Source organism: Cryptomeria japonica, chromosome 9 (genome assembly GCF_030272615.1).
Source record: "Cryptomeria japonica chromosome 9, Sugi_1.0, whole genome shotgun sequence".
Lineage (NCBI taxonomy): Eukaryota > Viridiplantae > Streptophyta > Pinopsida > Cupressales > Cupressaceae > Cryptomeria > Cryptomeria japonica.
Window position 1 is genome coordinate 648,131,413 of NC_081413.1, and position 22,854 is coordinate 648,154,266.

Consider the following 22,854-nt stretch of genomic DNA (forward strand, 5'->3'; position numbering starts at 1 on the left):
CTGGGATGCCACTTTTATCTTGCACTTCGTAGACTTGATTGGATTCGTCATCATGAAAGGATATCAAGAGATATCTCTTGATACTCAACATTATCTAGCTCACTCAAAGTAGTGGTGATGGGAATTATTGATGTAGCTGAGTCCTCCTTCTATCATTGCTTGCTTGCCTTGGAGTGATTGTATGACTTCTCCTTAAGATCCCCACTCCAATCTTCTTCCAAACTGATCCTTTGATCTCTTACCTCCTGCAAAACAAACAATTGAGCATCAAACATATAAGATGTATAGCTTATATAATCTCTTAATTTGACATAATCTCTAATTCTGATTTTATGCGATTTTCTTCAAATCTGATCAAAGAGAATTGATAAAAATCATTAAATTCATTGTGTGGAAGATAAGTTGAGTGCCCTGGGGCAAATTTGGGCTGTCTTAAGGTGAATTCATTGGTTGATAAACTTGCTGGCTGAGCAAATTCGCCTCTCTTTGGTGCTCAAATGATGAAATCTCGCCTGCTCCAAAAGATTAGACCTGCATCTCCAATGATGAAATTTGATCTTATGCTGATGGAATTTGCTGATGTTCTACTGAAGTTCGCTGTTCAATTAGAGTAATTGGCTGGAAATTCGATTTTAGAGAGGAATTATGTTTTGAATTGATGCTAAAATGATCCTTTTGACTTCTCTTATATATGCGATTTAGGGTAAAGGTGTATCTTTTGGGGTATAAGGCCAACTTACTTTGACAAAATAATAAATTGTCTTCCTCATGCTGGCCGACTCAACACAAACTTTCTTCATCTTGTCTTTTGATAAATTCGCTCTAGCCCTTTGAAAGGACATGACTTTGAAGTTCGCTCCATGTCCTTTCATGAAAAAATTCGCTCCATGTCCTTTCCAAGGACAGGGTCTAAATGAGAATTTCTGGTGCAGGAGCACCCATGGTGTAAGGAAAATATATAGTCAAAGTCATCATTTGAAATATAATTGATATTTGAAGGTCATTTATAATGTATTTGAATCCATTTGGAATGATATGTAAGGCTTGGAAGCCTAAAAATGTAAGCAAGTCTTGATTATGTCCTAGTTGTCTATATAGGCCTTATAGGTCAAGATGGTCAAAATGAGTCAAAAGACCCATGGAAGGGTATACAAGTTATTAAAGGTCATTTAAGGTCCATTGTAAGGTGTCAAAAGTGTTTAAACAAAGTTTGAGTCCATTTTGACAAAAAATGTAAAATTTGTTGAAAGTTGTCAAAATGCAACATTTGGAAAAGTTGTAAATGGGAAGTTGAAAGGTCTTGGAGGTAGTTATAAGGTCCAAACTGACCAAGATGCTATAAAATATTGTATTTGGTCGAATCAAGGGGAAGGAGAAGGAGGATAACAATTTTGAACAATTTGTGTATTCATAAGCTTGCCATTTTGATAGTTTCCATTGTTACTTTGTTGTTTCCAGGCCTTGTACAGACCTGTACAGCCTGGAAACTATGTATAATTATCATGGTTAGATAGTATTTTGAATTATCTTCCTTCTTGTTTTGGTTTGGAGTGATTTCATTGAGAAACAAAGAAGTTATGGATGTTTTATGGATTGCAACTTCCAGATTTCCTGAAAATAGTCATGTTGCAGCGTATGGTACAGACGCATATTAAATATTTATGACCTCTAAATGGATTCATTGGAAATATGTGTGATTAAGATTTACTTCTCTTTTGGTTTGGGTCGATTTCATTCAGTTTTGAGAAAGTTATGTAAGTTTTGGTGAAAACAGATTGAAAACCATAAATAATGGAGGTGTGTACGAGGGTTTGTTCATATCTCAAATTATAACCATGGTAAAAATCTAAATCTTAGTTATTCTGAGAGTAGATTAAAGGGGCTTTCAGATGGATTTTATTTCATATCAAATGGATTTGTATTTTGGGAGATATTTGATGCCCTAGGCGGGCTGGGCATGCACATTTCTTGTTTTTTCTATGACAGTAAAAATAGGTCTCAGTACAGGGGGCATAACTCCAAAATGAACCGTTGGATTGTTCTCAATTTTTGATATGGCTTTAGAAACCTAGTTTTCTACAGCCTCACCGAAGCGATCTTCCAAATATGCTCGGGTTTGAAAGTTATTAATGTCTGTGTGCAGGTATAGAAAACTGTCATGTGAATGACAATCACTTTGATGATAGTGAATTGGATTCTTTCAATGAACAATGAAGTTTAATGGTTTGCAAAGGTATAAATGATTGGATATGTTTGAGACAGCATTAATGAACTCCTGTAGCATGCATGAAAGTATGATGGTAGATTGATATTGATGGAGAAGTTGTTTTTATGCCTTAAATGAATAGTTTGGAAAGAACCTTGAAGGGTTCTTGAGTGAATGTGTTTGGAACTATGGTGCTCTGCATCAATTTCACTCTCTGTCCTTAGGAAGGACAAGGTCAAGGCAAAAAGTTCGCTCTATGTCCTACCCCAACATGGTCTAAGTAAAATTTTGCTCCATGTCCTTTGGGAGGACAGGACCTAAATAAAATTTCACTCCATGTCCTTTGGGAGGACAGGACCTAAGTAAAGATTTTCGATCTTTGTCCTTTGGAAGGACAGGATCTTGATAAAAATTTCACTCTAAGTCCTCTCCAAGGACATCAATTTAACTTCGCCTTAGGACCTTTCCAAAGAATTTCACTCTTTGACCTTGGCAAGGACAAGACCTAAAATGAAATTCGCTCTCTATCCTTAGCAAGGACAGGACCTAAAATGAAATTCGCTCTATGACCCTTGGCAAGGACAAGACCTAAAATGCAATTCGCTCTCTATCCTTTGGAAGGTACGCACATGATTCTAGACAAAACTCACTCTAAGACTTCTCCAAGGTACACCAATTGGACAAAATTCGCCCTAAAGTCCTTCAAAGGTACGCATCTTCAAATTCCCTCTAAGGTCTCTGTGGTACATACTTGGCAAAAATTCGCTCAAGACCTTGGCAAGGACAAGAAACAAGTTCGCTCCATGTCCTCTCCAAGGACAAGACTTGAAGCAAAATTCGCTCTATGACCTTCAGAAGGACGGGACTTAAAACAAAATCTCACTCTAGGACCTGAGCAAGGTACGGGTCAATGCATTTAAGCAAATTCCGCTCCAGTGAGGGAGCAAGGTAAAAGATTCTTGAATTAGTCCTTTCACCTGGCTTTGCTCAATTTGTTCAATCCTCAAGTCTTTCACCCATAAATCATTCTTGCAACATGCTTGATGACTTACTTTACTCCACTCAGGAGACCAACCTGACATGATGACCCTCTAGCTACTTGAGAAACTCTATCCCTTCAATGCAAAGATTAATAGAAAAGACCCTAAGACAACCTAGAAAGCAAAAAGTGGGGGTCCCCATTTGCAATGAGGCGATGTGTGAATACATCACAACAGGGACTTCACAAACTTACATGCAAAGACTGAATCAATTGTCACGTGTACAAAATTAGAAGGCCCAAACTCTTCTATGGCTTCCTTCAAAATGTTATTTGGAAGTTTGCATCCTTCCTCTTTCCTAAACAATCAATAACTTAAAAAAAATAAGAGTTAGTTGAACATGTGACAATGACATTGATGAGTGGTCGGTATCTAATATTGGTCCACCCATCTATGATAATAGAGTATCTATTCCTTATCCATGTTTGTTGCATTTCCTCCATCACTACGCACACCTTATAATACTCTATCAAGGAGAATGGTGCATAGCTTTATGTTCTTCATAGAAAGCAAATGAGAGACCAACATCAATTGCATTTTTTAAAATTTGTTAGGAATAAAAAGAAAATGCCACATAATAAGGTATGGCATGGGCATCAAAAAAATTGACAATAAAAAACTCAACCATTTCTCATGATTGAATATTAATTATCCTTGCAACAACAGTAGCTTTTCTCTTTCCCTAAGTAGAGCCCTCTCCCCTTTGACTCTTAATATCTATAATTTGGATAGACAATAGCATACTACGTTGCATAGTCTCTAATGGCATTCCCTTATTTTTTGCCTCACCCCTCATCTACAACCTCATCACCTCAGCCTTCTCAACTAAGGTTACTTTTCTACAACCTTTTCTGACTATGCACAAAAGATGAGAGTAAACCCTTGTGTACTTGCCCCTATGATCTTTGTTGCACAAATGGCATAGCCATACTCTACTTCCCCCTGAATTTTTTTCTTGTCTGCATATCATTGTTGCAAATTGTAAACATGGTTGTTTTGGATTCAATGGATCCTTTAAATAAGTTCTAAGGATTTTAGAAGGGCATTCAAATGGGTTATTTGTACTCATAATCCCTGCAACACTCACAATCTCAGAAAAACCCCTAATAGTACCACCATGGCCCTTCACCCTCATTGTTGTTGTAAGAACCTCAAAAGGCCCTCAACTCTGACAACTGAAGTTTAGTTGAACCTGTTGCGTTTAAGTTTGTTCTATGCAAATTTTTGAACAGCAAGTATACTTTAACCATTACAAGCTCAAAAAAGCAACTATAGGGAAACGCTAGAAATCAATTCTAATTCAGTAATAAACTGATCAAACCCTTATTACATTTATTCAACCTTTATTTACCCTCAATACATAAACAGACAATAAAAGATACGAACTAAATAATACCAAGAATTTCTGGAAACCCTTATTTCTTCCTTGTTGGTCATACATATTCCATTATGATAGCATGCTATAACTCACTCTAGACTGACCCAAACAGCTTGCATGGTAGCTCAATGGATGACTCCAGGCTAGGCGCACCTTCTCCTTATTTTATTTATTTTTTTGGATCCCTCCAACATGCAAATCGCAGCCCCTTAGGTGATCGGTGCTACTCCCCAGGCAGCCGTACAGCCATCAAAAAATATCTCCTTTGGGTATCTCTATTTCCCTGTTTGCTGCAGCAACAAAATACTGATAAATAACAGTGCCTCTCTGACTAATAAGCACAAACTTGGTCCCTGAATGAAACCAACTGTAAGAGCAAGATCAACTGATATTTCACAGCCTCTGATGCTGTTGTACAAGAATCCCACGTTTTTCTATACCGATACCTCTGATCACTGCAAAAGAATCTTCTGCTGAAACCCTTGGCCTAAACTCCTCTCAAAGCTCCAAACAAAATATCAAAACTTAGCATAATGAAAAGAAGACCTAAAATCTTCTTTTATCTTCTCCTCTTAGGGTTTGGCGCAATTTTCAAGAAAGGTACGATTTTGGCATTAAATGAAATTCTTAACTTTTATTATTTATTTTTTACTATTGAAGTATCAAAAATAAATCACTTTCAATTTAATATAAAAATTGGCCCCATCTAATGAGAAATAGACCCTCACTTAAGTTATAACTTAAAGTGACTTTTAAAACATTAAAACATTAAAGTTCGCCATTTAATATTAATTAAAGTAATTAAATATTAATCTCTCTAAGTATCCATCAGAATTGCCTGTCGTTAGAACTAGAGACTACCAAACCATACTCTGCCCCCGCCCAACCCACTGACTATAAATAGCAGGACTGCTAAAAATAGAAAGTATCTCAACCGGAGTCCTGGAGACCCCAAACAAAAGCCAATCTTGGAGTGCTTACTCTGAAGATAAAGAATCAAACTCCGAAGGACCCTCTAACCAACCTCATCAACCTACGAGAGTCAGTGATAGGCTAATCTACTCAACTGACAGATGTCAACTAGAAGGGGACATCACAATCCGCCCCTCTTGAAATTGCTTGTCCTCAAGCAATCTCAACTCCGGATGCTGTAAAATCTCCTCGCTCTCCCATGTAGCATCCTCTACCGGCAAATCCTTCCATTTCACCAAGTACTCTGTGATAGTACGTCTCCTGAAATTCCTCTCCCTGAATTCAATGATAGCCTCAGGTACGAGTATCAACTTCCCCTCATCATCCAGGGGTGGTAAAACCGTGGAAGGTACAATACAATGTCCCAACGCCTCTTTGAGACGTGACACGTGAAACACATTGTGTACTCTACTATCTGCCGGTAAATCCAACTCATAAGCCACCTCACCTATGCGCCTGGTCACTCTGAAAGGGCCATAATATCGTGGCTTGAGCTTCTTTGCTCCACTCCTCCTGAGAGTAGACTGCCGATAAGGCTGCAACATCAAATACACCATGTCTCCTACCTCAAATGACCTCTATGTCCTCTTCTGATCAACATATTGCTTTTGTTGATTCTGTGCCTCAGCTATATTTTCCTTAAGAGTCTTCACAATGTCCTGGCTCTCCTGTATCATGTCTCCCACACTAGGCACTCTACTGTCACTTAGCAATAAGTCAATGAAACTAGGAGGCTCATACCCATACAGTGCTGTAAATGGTGTCATCTGAATAGACATGTGGTGCGTGGTATTGTAACAATACTCACAAAGGTAAATCCACTTCACCCACGCCTTTTGCTGCCCTGAAATATAGTTCCTGAGGTATCCCTCCACCCATTTGTTAACTATCTCAGTCTGTCCATCAGTCCGAGGGTGGTAACTGGTGCTCGGTGTAAGCTCGGTCCCACAGAGTCTGAAGAGCTCCTGCCAAAAGTGGCTCAAAAACCAAGTGTCTCTATCACTGACAATAGTCCGAGGCAAGCCATGTAATCTGAATACCTCTCTGAAAAACAACTCTGCTACCTGAATAGCTGAATAAGTGGTGGTGATCGGATAGAAGTGGGCATACTTCATCAAACGATCCACAACCACAAATATGCAATCACGTCCCTGTGCTCTCGGTGACCCTGTGATGAAATCCATAGACAAACATTCCCACTTCCTGTCAGGGATTGGAAGTGGCTGAAGTAAACCAGCAGGGTATGTATGCTCCTGTTTATTCTGCTGACAAACAGGGCACTCTCTAACATACTGTAGAACCATCCGCCTTGAGCCCTTTCCAAGTGAAGCGCTCACGAACCTGTCTGTAGATTTTGAAAAACCCGGGATGTCCTGCCATCAGTTCATCATGAAAGAACCGCAGTACCCTGCTCCTCAACTTTGATCCTGGGATCAAGTACACTCTGCCCTTGTAAATGATCAAGTCATTTACAACTGTATACCTGCTGTCCACTACTGATCCATCTATCAAACCTGCAGCCCAGCTATCTTTGGCATACTCTGCTAATATAATATGTTGCCAATCCTCCGCTATCTGGACCATAGAACTCAAGTGGGGACGACGTGATAAGGCATCTGCAACTACATTTTGTGTGCCTTTCATATAGGAAATATCAAAGTTATAAGCCTGACGTTTGCTAACCCACTTTTGTTGCCTGTCATTTAAGTCACGCTGCCCAAGGAAATGTCTCAAACTATTGTGGTTAGTGTTGTGACGTTTTCACACATCGCCCCATTGCAAATGGGGACCCCCTTCTTTTTAGGCCCTCCCTTTTTTTTTGGCTTGCATTTTTGTGGTCTTTTCGCAGCAGTCTCGTCAATCTCTCTGCTTTGCAAGTGTTTGGGGGTCATATTGGTCAAGTATGCCTTTCGTTTGAGCAACTTCGGCTAAGCCTAGGGCTTGTTTTGTCTCGTTTTTGGGTTTATGCCTTTTATCCTATATTTTAGGGGTTTCTGTTAAGGTTTTGGGAAAACTGAACATACGACTAGAATCAAGACCTTTCAAGGGACCTCCCAATAAAATTTGAGCCCAAACGGAGCAACTTTCTATTTTTAGAAAGTCCCTATTTTTTAGGGATTTTTCCGAGTCCCGGAATGTCGCCATTTTGCCAAAAAATCAAACTTACTATTTTTAGTAAGTTTCTATCTATAGTAAGTCATTTCTGCGTCCTGTTTTAGGCTCTAACTCTGACATTTTGGAAAGTTTCTATTTCGGGAAAGTCTATTTGTGGCAAGATCAGGCTAGGAGACAGCGAAGAATCAACATGCACAATCACTTCTAAATGTGGAAAGTTGAAAGCAGACAAGCAGGGGTCTAAAATGGCTAAGTATGAGAATCATCCCTGAAGTGGAAGGCACAAAATTGCTCTAAGTCTGGAAAATCCACCTTCAAAATCCCAAAGTAGCATCTCAGCACAGACAGTGGTCAAAATTTGGCTAAGTTTGGATCTCCTATTCCAGAAGAGGAAAGCAAGCATGATCATCCAAGTCCAGAAATTCACATCAATCCACCAATGTCATCCTGATCCAAAAATGGCCTGAAATTTGACTAAGTCTGGAAATTTGGAAGATCTTCCAAAATCCAGAATTTGCATTATGATTCCTATGGACCTGAAACCACTCTCGAACATCTTGACAATATATATGAAATATAACTTAAAGTATAAGATTCTTATACTCGAATGTTATATTTCATATATATATCTTGACGAAGAGCCTGAAATGATGGAAAAATCCATGAATCCATGAACGTGGTGAAAATGCGCCCAAGACTGGGCTGGGGCGCTGAATTGAAGATGCCATTCATAAGTGCAATAATCCACCTCTCCATGGACAGAGCCAAAATGCGCCCAAGACTGGGCTGGGGCGCTAAATTGAAGATGCCATTCACAAGTGCAATAATCCACCTCTCCATGGACAGAGCCAAAATGCGCCCAGGCATGGGCTGGGGCGCTGAATCCAAGAAGTCATTCACAAGTGCAAAAATCCATCATTCCATGGACATGGCCAAAATGCGCCCAGGCATGGCCTGGGGCGCTGAATCCAAGAAGCCATTCACAGAAAGAAAATTCATGAATCCTTGGCGTGGTAAAATTTTCACCCAAGCAAAGAATTTGAAATTTTGCCTAAAGCACGGAATCCAAGGAGTCAAGGAGGAATAAAAAGTAGAATTCCCCTTGGGCGAATTTTCAGTTATACTATTTTTAGACATCAAACCCCAGCCAAATATGGAAATTTTTATAGATTCGGAATCGTGGCAGAATTCTCCATCCAATGAACTTGACTCCTAAATTTTAGGAGGATCCCTAAAAAGAAGGGATGTTGAAAAGGAGACATGGACAATTCATAAAGTAATGAATTCCTTCCTGCAGGACATAATTCCAGGAAAGGTGAAAAATTAACTAAGTGTTGAAAATTCCTTCCTTCATGACAGAGTTCCTGAAAAAGGTGAAAATTTGGCTAAGTGTTGGAAATTCCTTCCTTCACGATGGAATTCTTGGAAAGGTGGAAATTAACTAAGTGTTGGAAATTCCTTCCTTCATGACAGAGTTCCTGAAAAAGGTGAAAATTTGGCTAAGTGTTGGAAATTCCTTCCTTCACGATGGAATTCTTGGAAAGGTGAAAATTTGGCTAAGTGTTGGAAATTCCTTCCTTCACGACGGAATTCTTGGAAATGTGAAAATTTGGCCAAGTGTTGGAAATTCCTTCCTTCAGGACAAAATTCCAGGAAAGATGAAAATTTGGCTAAGTATTGGAAATTCCTTCCTTCGGGACAAAATTCCAAGCAAGGAAGAAATACACCCAAGGATGAATTGAACATAAAATTTCTAAGGCAAGGAAGGAATTGGGGATGAACTGAACAAGAAATTTCCCCCCAGGAAAAAAATTGAAAAATCCATTCTCGGGCATCAAATCACATCCGAATTTCAAAATTTCTACAGATTTGGATTCGTAGGAGAATTTTCTCTCCTGGACCGTGGAACCCTAATTTGAAAATTTTCCTAAAAAATAGGAAATGTGCAAAATTGATAAAAAACCTTCTCTGAGCAAGGAAGGTTGAAGAGACTTCAAGAAAATTCTTCCTGAATCGAATTTTCCCTCTCCAACAATTCCAGATGTGCAGGAGCGGATATACAACGGCGGAGTCCACTTGCATGGCGAGGATCTATTGAACACGTGGCAGTAGAGTGGCGCATTCATTATCAAAATATTTGACCAAATGGCGACCCGGTCATTGCATGTTGAATTTATGGCAGATTCCTTTTGCATGCAGTCGCCGCATGTGGAAATGATGGATCATTTATGACATAGTGGGGTGATTTTTGCATGGATGAATATTCAACGCATGTTGGACGAATTTGAAGGAGGTGGTGCATTTAATGCACAATGGATGCTATTTTGGGTACTTTTGAATTAATTGTATATGGGCATGATGGGTTATTAATTGGAGATTCCCACCTTGTTGCATCATGTGTGGAGAATCTTTTGGGCAAACCCTAATTAGGGTTTTGCATGTAGCCAAGGCTTGAAGCCTATATAAGGGGTGACCCCCCTCAATTGTAAAGGGGGGAGTTTTGTATGAAATTATTGCGATAAGTTTTTGAGAAAATAATAGTGAAACATTGTTCTCTGATGGTGTCCACTTAAATTATTTTTTCAAAGCTTGCATGGTTTCACCTTCCTCACTTAGATTAGAAATAGCGAAGTGCTTTGATTTCAATGGAGATTGTAATGGTGTCTGATGAATTTCCATGGTTCATACTTTTTGCGTCTTGCTGATTGTAAGTTGCAGTGTAAAGTTAGTCTGAGCCCCCTAAAATTGTGCTGAGTTCGATTGTGGATAGTCGTTTGGATAGCACCGTTTTGGGTATTCAAATGTACTTTCTCGATTTGAAAATCCCCTAGCATCCCCAGAAGATTGCACCGGTTCTTGCAGAGTTGTAGTTGATCTTGGCGAAGCAGAGCTTGGTTTGTTTGGAATTTGTCCACCAAAGCATTAATCGTTGATATCATGGCCCTTAGGAATAGATTTAGATCCTTTTGAACCCTTTCCCTTTTACTTTCAGTTCATTTTAGTCTATTCAAAGCAATAGCATCGCAGAATTGCCATATCCGATGATGGAGTTCCAGTCACAGCAAAGAAGTGAAAGAAGGATGCACACGTAAGGCCCCTTGGATTATCAACAATCACATCAGCCAACTGAGTCACGTCCACGCATTGAAGGAACCTTGGAGTCGATTGTTTGAACTTCTTGCAATCTTAGCATGCAATCGTACTTTGATCAAGAGAGAGTGAAGTGACCGTTAGGCAACTTTATTCTGTGTTAGACGTGGTCATAAAAAACACGTCAACAATTAGTCTTAATGCAAAACTTGCTTCCCACTAAGTATTGTCTAAACTTGGCCAGTGCATGCATTATAGCCAACATTTCCTTATCATAAATGTTGTAACTCCTCTCAGGTCCACGGAGTTTCCTGCTCTCGTATGCAATAGGGTGCTTGTCCTGCATAAGCACCGCACCAATGCCCTCACCAGAGGCATCACATTGTAACTCAAATGACTTAGAGAAGTCAGGTGTAGCAAGTACTGGACATGAAGTCGTGAGCTCCTTGAACCTATCAAAAGACTCCTGGGCCTCAGGAGTCCATAAGAAGGCAACCTTCTTCATCAAGTTTGTCAAAGGTGTTGCATGGCGTGAATAACCGTTAACAAAACGGCGATAGAAACCACATAGGCCCAAAAAACCACGCAACTGAGTAAGGTTCATAGGAGTAGGCCAATCTACAGTAGCACAGATCTTCTCTGCATCCATCTGCACTCCCTCTGCACTGATAATATGGCCTAAGTACAATAACTCAGTCATTCCAAGGTTACATTTGGATTCCTTGGCATACAAGGACTCCCTATCCAGAATGCTCAAAACTGTATCTAAGTGACTGAGGTGCTCCTCCCAAGTGCAACTGTAAATCAGTATATCATCAAAGAACACCAATACTGATTTCCTCAACTGATGTCAAAAGACTTTGTTCATTGTGGACTGGAAATTAGCAGGTGCATTGGTTAGCCCAAATGGCATAACCACAAACTAAAAATGTCCATAATGACAACGAAAAGCAGTCTTCTCGATATCCTGCTCGCGAACACTAATCTGGTGATAGCATGGTCTCAAATCAATCTTTGAAAAATAACAGGCACCATGTAACTCATCTATGAGCTCATCAATACGCGGAATGGGATATCTATTTTTGATCGTCCGCTTATTAAGGACCCTGTAATCAATACACATCCGCAATGTGCCATCCTTCTTCAACAAAACAACTGAAGAAGCAAAGGGGGACTTACTAGGCCGAATATGTCCCATAGCCAGAAGCTCCTGTATGGTTTTCTCTATTTCATCTTTCAAGCGCTTCGGATGTCTATATGGAGTAATCATCATTGGCTTCGCATCCTCCTCTAGCTCAATGATGTGCTCAAAACCCCTATCTGGTGGCCTCCCTGATGGTATGTCACTGAAAACCTTGTTATGTTTGGTTCTCAGTATCTGAATGTCAGGATGGTATTCAACTTTCTGAGCATCCTGCTGTATGGGCATGATCATACACTCTGCTGCCCACTCAGTCTGATCATGGCGTACAAGCCTCTCCATCCGCCTGAGTGTAATCATCCTGAAGTTGTTGTCCTTAATAGCTTTCAGCACATGTGTCCTCCCATCAACAGTGAAAGACATCTCCATCTCCTGCAAGTCAAGTGTAAACTTGCCTAGCTCATGCAACCACTTCATACCAAGGACCAAATCTGTATCTCCCATCTGAACCACATAGAAATCAGTCTTGAACTCATAATTGTTTACACATAATGGGAGTTGTGTAATCATCCTATTACACTTTAAAGTGTAACCATCTGCCACCCTCACACAGATGCCCTCGAACTCCTTTGTTTGGATTCCTCTCTTCTCCACTAACCTGGCATCAATAAAGTTATGTGTGGCTCCGGTATCCAGCAGTGTAATAACTTTCTGACCAGCAAGTACTCCTCTCATTCTGAATGACCCTTCCTGCTGAATACTCATGAGAAGTGCCTCCTTAAGGTGTTCATCACCTTTTGCATCCATTTTGTCAAGTCTCGGAGGACCCTGTGTGTCATTTTCAGCCTCTAAATCCTCATAACCAGCAGGCTGACCTTCATGATCAGATTCTGAATCTTCATAATATGCCCACATTACTCTGTTTGCCCTGCCCTTAGGCCTCAAAGGGCAGTCATGGTTGGCATCATATGGACCTTTGCAAAAAAACAGAGTTTCTTCTGCCTTAAATCATTAAGTGTCTCACCATCTAAGGGAGGGGCTGTTGGCTTTGGTTTGTAATCATTTCTAAAGTCTGATTTTTCTTTCCCTTTGCTGAAATTCCTATTATCTTTGAAAGATGTTGATCCTTTTGACCCAAATTTATTCTGAGTGGTTGTCACATCCATACTCCGTGCCTTTTTAATGGCAAGTAGAAGTGTTGGGGGATCAAATGCCTTTACCCAACCTCTCAAAGGCTCCATGAGTCCCTCTATAAACAAGACTACTAAACGCTGATTTGACATGTTATTCACCATGCATGACAATTTCAAAAACTCTGAAACATACGCCTCCAAGTTCCCTGTTTGTTTCAGCTGTGCTAACTCCCGAAAGTAAGACTCAGGATCTTTCTTATCAAACCTCTCTACTAACAAATCAGCGAACTCCTGGTAGGTGGTAATCTCATCATGTTGGAGAGTGATGAGTCCGTTATGCCACCACTCATGTGCAGTACCGTCCAAGTGTAAGGTTGCAAACTTAATTGCATCCCTTTCAATCATGGGTCTCAGTGTGAAGTATGTATCCAATTTATGGATCCAAGACCTAGCTGTAACTGCACCGCTGCCATCATAATAAGGTAGAGTGAGCTTGCTTGTGGCAAACTCAAGATCTCTATGTTGGAAAAGTGGCCTCCTCTCTTGCCTGTTTCTCTCTACCTCCCGTTTTTGCCTCATGAACTGGTCAAAATTCAGATTCTGCCTAACATCAAGGGGAAGAAGACTCCACTCATCATGTACTGTCATAACATTATTAACAAAGACAGGCTCTGCCTCAGCTCTAGCAACATCCTCGGGTTCTTCTGCCAAGAAATTTAGCCTTGAAGGCCTGTCAACGGTGCGTGTAACTGCCCTATGAGGTCTAGGAATATTGGCTACACTCCTATTGTCCTCTAGTTCCTGATTGTTTTGGTTTGGAGGATTCATACACTCCATCATGGTGGTGAGTGCCTGTAAAGCCTGAGCAACTTGTTGCTGCCCCGTAGCCATAGTCCTAAAAAATTCTCTAGTCTCTTCATCCTCAATTCTGTGGCCTCTAGGTGGGCTGCCTGTATGCCTTTCACCCATGGTATCTGACTGTCTGTTAAAACTCTGCTCTCCTTAAAAAAGGGCTCTGCTGCGTGTGTAATACCTGTATGAATCCGTTTCCTGTGACTGCATGTAATTGCTAAACCCTTAGGATGGCAAGATTTAGCTCTAATACCACTGTAAGAACCTCAAAAGGCCCTCAACTCTGACAACTGAAGTTTAGTTGAACCTATTGCATTTAAGTTTGTTCTATGCAAATTTTTGAACAGCAAGTATACTTTAACCATTACAAGCTCAAAAAAACAACTATAGGGAAACGCTAGAAATCAATTCTAATTCAGTAATAAACTGATCAAACCCTTATTACATGTATTCAACCTTTATTTACCCTCAATACATAAACAAACAATAAAAGATAGGAACTGAAAAATACCAAGAATTTTTGGAAACACTTATTTCTTCCTTTCTGGTCATACACAGTCCATTATGACAGCATGCTATAACTCACTCCAGACTGACCCAAACAGCTTGCATGGTAGCTCAATGGATGACTCCAGGCTAGGCGCACCTTCTCCTTATTTTATTTTATTTTTTGGATCCCTCCAACATGCAAATCGCAGCCCCTTAGGTGATTGGCGCTACTCCCCAAGCAGCCGAACAGCCATCAAAAAATATCTCCTTTGGGTATCTTTGTTTCCCTGTTTGCTGCAGCAACAAAATACTGATAAATAACGGTGCCTCTCTGACTAATAAGCACAAACTTGGTCCCTGAATGAAACCAACTGTAAGAGCAAGATCAACTGATATTTCACAGCCTCTGATGTTGTTGTACTAGAATCCCACGTTTTCTTGTACCGATACCTCTGATCACTGCAGAAGAATCTTCTGCTGAAACCCTTGGCCAAAACTCCTCTCAGAGCTCCAAACAAAATATCAAGACTTAGCATAATGAAAAGAAGACCTAAAATCTTCTTTTATCTTCTCCTCTTAGGGTTTGGCACGATTTTCAAGAAAGGTACGATTTTGGCATTAAATGAAATTCTTAACTTTTATTATTTATTTTTTACTATTGAAGTATCAAAAATAAATCACTTTCAATTTAATATAAAAATTGGCCCCATCTGATGAGAAATAGACCCTCAAGTTATAACTTAAAGTGACTTTTAAGACATTAAAACATTAAAGTTCGCCATTTAATATTTAATTTAAGTAATTAAATATTAATATCTCTCTAAGTATCCATCAGAATTGCATGCCGTCAAAACTGGAGACTGCCAAACCATACTCTACCCCTGCCCAACCCACTGGCTATAATAGCAGGACTGCTAAAAATAGAAAGTATCTCAACTGGAGTCCTGGAGACCCCAAACAAAAGACAATCTTAGAGTGCTTACTCTGAAGATGAAGAATCAAACTCCGAAGGACCCTCTAACCAACCTCATCAGCCTACGAGGGTCAGTGATAGGCTAATCTACTCAACTGACAGATGTCAACTAGAAGGGGACATCACAGCTGTTCATGGCACATCATGGTTGCAAGTGCAAACATAAAACAAAATAAAATTGCAAAAGAATACGTACAAAAACAATGAATAGTCAACTTACTTGAAATGACGTTGTTTTGATGCTCTTTGTTGGTGTAAATAATTATTCATCTTGTATATTATTACACTTTACTTAAGTTTACTTAGGTACATGCATTTCATAGTAGTTTGGGTATGAGACACTTGGGTGTTGCAACATTGGGATAGTGTGTGTAGGAAAATTTCCACCTTTTATGGTGTTGATCTTATCTTCTTGTTACATTCCATCTCATGTGGAATATTTTATTGTTTCTCCTACCTACCCACACCTATTTCCTACCTACCCTTGTTTCTTATTGAGCCACATGTCATGTTTGTGTGCTCACATTTCCATATAGCCTTGCTTAATAAGCAGGTTCATCTACATTGTTTGTACAGGCAATCATTGAACATCTTGTAATGATCCAGTTGATCATATTTTGCATCTTGATAGAATACAGTTTATTCCTATCATCCATTTTGTTCTTTCTTATTTGTGCTTTCCATTGCCTCTAGATATTGGCAAAATCTCACATCTCTTATCTCCTCACTGCTGTTCGCTGTTCTCTTCTCTTCTCACAACTGTTATCTTTGTCTCCTTTTTCACAATATACAAAATGGAAAAATGGTTTATTTTGTTTTTATTGTTACTGTGATTATTTTAGGTTAAGAGGTGTGGGGGTCCTTGTGGTGCCCCTCTTACCCTTTTTTCTCAAATTTTGTGGTTTTTTTAAATGCTTTTTATGTTTCTAATCTATCCTCAAAATGTCCAATACACGTTCCAGGTCAAAATACATACGAGACACATTCTCAGGGTACATTGATAATAATCAATGTTCCACGGCCGTTGGGGACGGGGAGACGGGGGGACGCGGAGACGAGCTTCGGGGACGAGGGTACAAGGGAAAAAGTTTTGGGGATGGGTTTTGGGGACGAGGGGACTTGGGCCTGGGAGGGGGAAACGTGTTTCCGTGGAACACTGATAATAATTCAAACTACAAGGACCATAGCCTAAAATCACACATAACAAAACACTCAGCCATGTACCAAGACGCATTCTCAGAGTACATAGATAATAATTCAAGCTACAAGGACCATAGCCTAAAATCACACATAACAAAACACTCAGCCATGTACCATAAAGAGTCTGCAGGGCTGTGGTTTACTAGGGGCTGTGGTCTAATGGAAAAATGGGGCACCTTTTGTCAAAGGGATCGAGACTCAAAAACTAAGCAGGCATGCCTCCTCATGCTGATGTGGCTTGTGTAACATACTGGAGTATACTTTACATGGTTTAGTAATCTGATGGAGGTGTAGAGAGTTTGTTAGCTTCACATCTAAGGAATATTGCACTATGGTAAGGAGGCCCACACTGCAATAATTTATGAACACATTTAACCTTGTCAAACAAAAACCATGCACCATAAAGGCAATTCAACAGTAACAAAAGCAGCATGTCTGTTACATTTCATTGAAGTAATACACAGCAGAGCATAATCACAATTCTCTTTCTGCTAAATAATAATTCGTAAATAAACACCTCCAACTCTTCAAAACAATGTCGCTTCTGACAATACTTGAACCCACTTGAGCATCTTTTTGACAACTATAAAGATAGGGTGGCAAGAACATTATATATATGATAGAAGCTAAAGTCATGACATGATATGCTATAAATTGGTACCCTCACACAGGAAATGTTTGTGCAATAAAATACTCAATAAGATTTATGCATTGTTGGTGGAGGAAAGTTCATGTTCATTGATTACCAAACGTTTCAAAGTATGGCTACTGGTATCCAAATTTGAAATTATGTATTCCCAATCTGAAGATTTTTTCGAATCAAGAGACGTACATTAGTGAGTCAGGTTAGCACTGAAGATTACAATCTTGAATGATAACATTTTCTCTAATAGGCATCCCAAAAGAAAAAATATCCTCCACATGTGCTAAGGGTTCTTGTATATACCAGCCACAATAATCTAGTAAGGGTCAGCATTCTGATCTGGGGCTATTTGTCGAGTACATGAAATGATATGTACTGGCCACATAAGTATCTTTCTGCCTCATCCACGATGCAGTAGCAGACTTACTTCTGAACACATTACAGGAGAGAGAGAAGCAGATAGAAGGAGCTGCTCAAGCTACACCTGAAGCAGAAAATGTGTTATGTAAGGGCCCAATCTTTACTAATAAATGCCAAATTATTCTGATGAATATGGATGGATTATTTGATTATACAATTTAAAATTTTACATATATCTTGTCTTCCAAATCAAATTACTCTTCTAGCTCTAAAAAGGCATTGTTCTGGAGTTTTAGTGTTTTTACCTTGCTTTAAAAAGGTATTTGTTCTAGATCTTTTGTAATTCTGAGTTGCTCTCAGCATTATAACTGATTGGAAAAATTCAACTCTGTCCTCTTCGGCTGCTATTCAAGTTTATGACAATATTGTAACATGAAATGGCAATATAGCCTTGTGTTCCACTCTAAGGTTTAGCCAGGTGGAAGTAGCTAAAGTATTTATGGATAAGGATCTCAATCTTATTGCTACAAAAGATGACAAAGAGAAAACTTTGTTATATATGGTTCTTAAGAAAGTGTATTGATGTGGTTAAAGAAATACTATTGATGTGGTTAAAGAATTAATAATTATTGAATCTTCCATTGTTGGTTTACGGGAAACTACAATAATTACAGCTTTGTACATGGCTACTAGAAAGTAGCAAGACCAAATGGTAAGAAAGCTACTGATGTACCCATACATCTGCGCTAATCATTTAAAGAAGTTGACATAAACAATATTGCCCAAAACAAAACAAAACAATAAACTATCCAGCGCTGAAAAAACATACAGGAATCAAATACACATTCAGAGAGGCTGGAGTTGAGAGCAAAAATATTATTACCCAATCTAAAGACATACAAGATGTTGAAAATGCTTGATGCACTTACCCAGCTTGTCTGGCCTTTTAAAACATAAAACAGTCACTAAATTTGCAAAGGAATAGGAAACATTATACATACCATAGAGAAGGGATAAACATGAGTCGCTAAAATTGCAAAAGCAAAGAAATAAACCAAACAACCAACTGCATTACAAATGTTGACACTTTTATTGCTACAACTGCTTTTGCAGTTACAATTACTGTACCTGGTTAAAATACGGAAGCAGACCTAGATGTTGGGGAGAATGACAGCCAATAAAGCTAGCAATTCAAGTAAAAAGACAGACAGCAACCAGTAACGATGCACTTCTAAGCAACAGTGTGAAATTTGAATGATGCTGCTGATATTGACCAAACTATTTGGTGAACAATGAAGTACAGGTAGCCTGTGAAGACAATTAAGTGCAGCATTCATACTCATTGAGTAAATAAGACCTCAGATGAACCTCCTAAGCAAAAGTTTATTTCTTTGTCTGGTGTATGGAAAAAACCATGTCAACTATAGTACATTTTGCTTTTAAAGGCTTTCTATAAGTTATTTTGAAATTTTCCAGCGCCATTCTTATTATTCCAAATATATTCATCAAAACATTTCACATTTCAGTTTTAAAGGACCTTTTTACTTGGATTTCAGCTTGATTTTTTTTCATTTTTTATGAGTTCCAGATGTGGGTACATAAGACTAGAATAGCTAAACTGTTGCAGAATATCTCTAACAAATATTGTTCATGTTCCCTTCCATAATTTGAATTGATAGAATCAAAATATTAGTGATGCAAAAGAAAGTATATGTTACCTTCCAGGGATCTTGAAAGTGGCCCCGTTTGTAGAAGTTCCAACAGCAATGTGGCCCAACTATATAAATGGCAAGCAATTCAGAAATTCTTGCTTCAAAATATTCACACAATATGTACTGACAGCTAATGAAATGCAGCAGAGGTTGGTTAAAGTTGCTCACTTTATCAATTACTGCCATAGAAATAGTATCATGGTTATGACGGCTAATGTGCTCTGAACCCGTATTGGCATTGGCCAAGATGCTGCCTCTATCAATGGTTTCTTTGTTATCACATGCATAATAATTTTTCTGCAGATCAGATACTCCTATTACGGGCCGGTAAGGTCCACATCCATTGACAGGAATTACATTCTTCCGAAAATTTGGTTCACAGTTATTTTGCTTCCATTTTGCCCACTTTTCCAATGATTCTGGTGAACTCAAATTTGTTGGTCCTGGAAGCCCCATGGAGAGAGCAAAAGTGGAAGCTCGATTGCCAACAAGCAGAGTATGCTGGGTGTATTCACTAACTAGTTTTGCTGCCCTAATTGCCCCTTTGACAAACTGCATGCTAGCTACAGCCCCAACCTCCATTGTCACCTGACACAACCCTTGGAATGATAAACTCCAATTTCAGTATTCCTGTCAAAAATAAAATGCTAAATTTTGCATAATATTAAATTTTAAAAACTGACAGGAATTTGATCAGAAGTTTTACCCCATTCATGACCATGGCATCAAGGGTAGTTTCTCCATTTTCATCTGGGCTACCACCAGGACCAACTGTAGCCACAACAAACAAGAAAACCAACCTTCAACAAAGTAAACATTCTAGAAGTGACAACATGTTGCATACAAGTCAACTGAGAAATCTGGATACAAATCATTTGCTATACAAAGCGTGAAGGAAAAATAAATTTGAACGACATGTACAAATCGTAATTGTTAAATATACATTAATAATATTATTGTAACAAGGATAATTCTGAGAGAAAATATATCTGATAATACATGGAAGATGGTCTCCGCCACCATTTTCCACCTAAACATTCAATTATGCCAACGTGACCTCTGAGAAAGGAGTACTTCATTGCAAGTGTTTGAAAATACTGCTCTTCAATCAAAGAATTCCACTAGCAAATTGGCTATTGCCACTACATAATATATCTGAGACCAAGTATGCAAAGCACAGATACAGAAAGGATCCCAAATTTAGGACTAAGGGTTAGACGGTACAAATATTTTCAAATATCTGTGTTTAGATAATATATGAAATATAATTTAAAAAATAGAGGTAAAGTTGGAAGCAGATGCAGTTGAAGGTATTGCAAAGGAGCCAAGGATGCAGCAGTACACATGTTTTTCAAATATATTTATTTCAAAATACAAATGCAAAAAGCAAAGACAAAGATAAAAACAAGCTTTAGATATAAAATGAATTAATATTTGAAGTTTCACAACCAAAAAATGGTCTTTGCTGTTCCAAAAGAAGATTTTCATGGCATAGTGCAATGGTTAAATCATGGCATTGTTGTTGTAGCCACCAAGGTTCAAACCCCCACAGAGCTATTGTGATCGCACGCATTGTGCTCCCATTGGTCCATTATGCTCGTAGGCTTGAACCTTCACGTTGAAGTTATTGGCATTCATGCTGATGACTTCATGCTCCAAACCCTCACTGGGCTAGTGTGCTCGCGAGCTTTCTGCCCCTACTAGGCTACTGAAGTCATGGGTTTGGACTACTCATGTTAATGCAATGTGTTCATGTGAAGGATGGGATCCCCCAATTGCAGCCTCACCTGGTTTAGGCCAGGCAAAAAATTTCCATGTTACCAATCAAAAAAAAAAATCATTCCAAAGCTTCATACTGATGATGGATAGTGACAATTCTTCAAAAAACCATTTTAAAACTGCTTCTCACAACTGATAGAATGAAAGAAAAGGAACTGTTACCGAAACAATGCTCTACTTGTAAGATATCTCAAAAAAATCCAAGTTTGGAGGGATCACAGTGGCCTTTATCCAGCAAAACTCGCTGCTACAAGAAAATGTGATAAAGTCTTAAGCTTTAATTCTGTGATTCAAAACTAAGGACCTTTTTCCCTCATTGGCCTTATATAGGCTCCAGCACACATAGTAGATCAAAAGCCTTGTACAACCTCAAAACTCTACTTGGACTCAAGAATGAGGGTAGAATCTGATAAGTATGGAGCAGGGGTCCTGATTTGGCTTTACGCATATCTTGAAACATATGTATATCAAATATTAAAAAAGATTATTATAAATTCAAATTTGAAGTTGTTAACCACATTTAAGGATCACATCCAACAGCACGTTGGATAGGTGCAGTGGTTATATCAGGTGAGTTCAATGACAAAGATCAAATAATTAATTAAGGTGTATCTTATTACAGAACTATCTCAAATTTGATGTGTGCTAAGCTGCAGCATAGTGCTAAGTTGGAGTGCTTACTCTTGCAATAGCCAAGTCCAAACCCCAACAAGTGTATGATAATGCAAAAATGCTCTGTGTTAGGTAAACCCTATTAAACAAAAAGGAACCAAAACTATCTTGGATTTGGTGAGGACTGGATGTAAAATAGCCAACCCAATAACTGTTTCAATTGGTGTAAAGCCTGGTAAAGATAAACTGATGTCTCCCACTAGAATTTAAGAATTCCTTGTAGAAATTCATTTTCCCTTTGAATAATAAAATGTTTGAGGCAAAAGATGAGGAACAAAAAAGTTTCATTCTATAAGCAAAGGTTTCAATTCCATAGGCAGGCACCTTGTGGTAGCCATAGGAACACTTTAGAAGATCTATAAACTGAGAACTAGGAGGATATTCCTCACACGAGTTCACCATCAATGGATCCTCTTGCAGAAACCCTGCAAAAACATTCAAATGCAGACTATTCAACCAACAATGAATAACATAGCACTGTTTCTAATTTAGTCAGGCCTTAAGCATGTATTGAAAGGCAATAACAAAGCTAAACCAGAGATAGTGAAACGTCCCCTTTTGGGATTGCCCAAACTCTTGCCCTAAAATCACAAGTTCCATTAAAATAAGAAATGTGATATAGTTAAGTTATAACTTTACCAATTAAATGTTTTAAGTAAGATAAATCTTGGTTTAGGTCCTGCGATCATGTTAGACAATATTGGAAACATAATTCATAAAACAGATTATTTCCACAAGAGTTAGGGATCAAACATTTATATATTAATAATCATCTTTACCATTAGACAAAACATGTAACATCTAAGCTCATTTTTAAAGTCCAACCATAATAGGGATTGAATGAAAGGAACATGATAGGGTGCCCAAAGCATCCCTCACACTAGGCCCAAGGGTGGATACAACGCCCCCTTGGCCCACAAGTGGCAAACACATCAGTCATCCAACATAGGGTGGCCTACCTAGTGGAGAAGCTCATCTCTGCCCTCCCGATTCGTGTCACCTTATTCACCTGCCTATGATTGTGACTTCTCCAACAACCAACCATCGTAGAGGTTGGAGAGGAGACCGCAAAAGGGTGCCCAGGAATCCTCCTATCTAA

General features: G+C 38.9%; 1 protein-coding gene across 2 annotated transcripts in view; it reads right to left on the reverse strand.

The window, feature by feature from the left end:
* LOC131066734 (probable isoaspartyl peptidase/L-asparaginase 3) overlaps positions 1 to 22,854 on the reverse strand; it is a 38,723-nt gene that overhangs the window by 14,169 nt on the left and 1,700 nt on the right. Inside the window, exons 3-5 of one of the 2 annotated variants that reach the window (XM_058001567.2) lie at positions 20,011 to 20,075; positions 19,473 to 19,892; positions 19,311 to 19,369 (exon numbers count right to left, since the gene is read on the reverse strand). In XM_058001567.2, coding sequence (XP_057857550.2) covers positions 19,311 to 19,369; positions 19,473 to 19,892; positions 20,011 to 20,075 — 544 coding nt within the window. Of the gene's footprint in view, positions 1 to 19,310; positions 19,370 to 19,472; positions 19,904 to 20,010; positions 20,082 to 22,854 lie in introns of those variants that run through there. The other variant, XM_058001568.2, reaches the window with a different exon arrangement.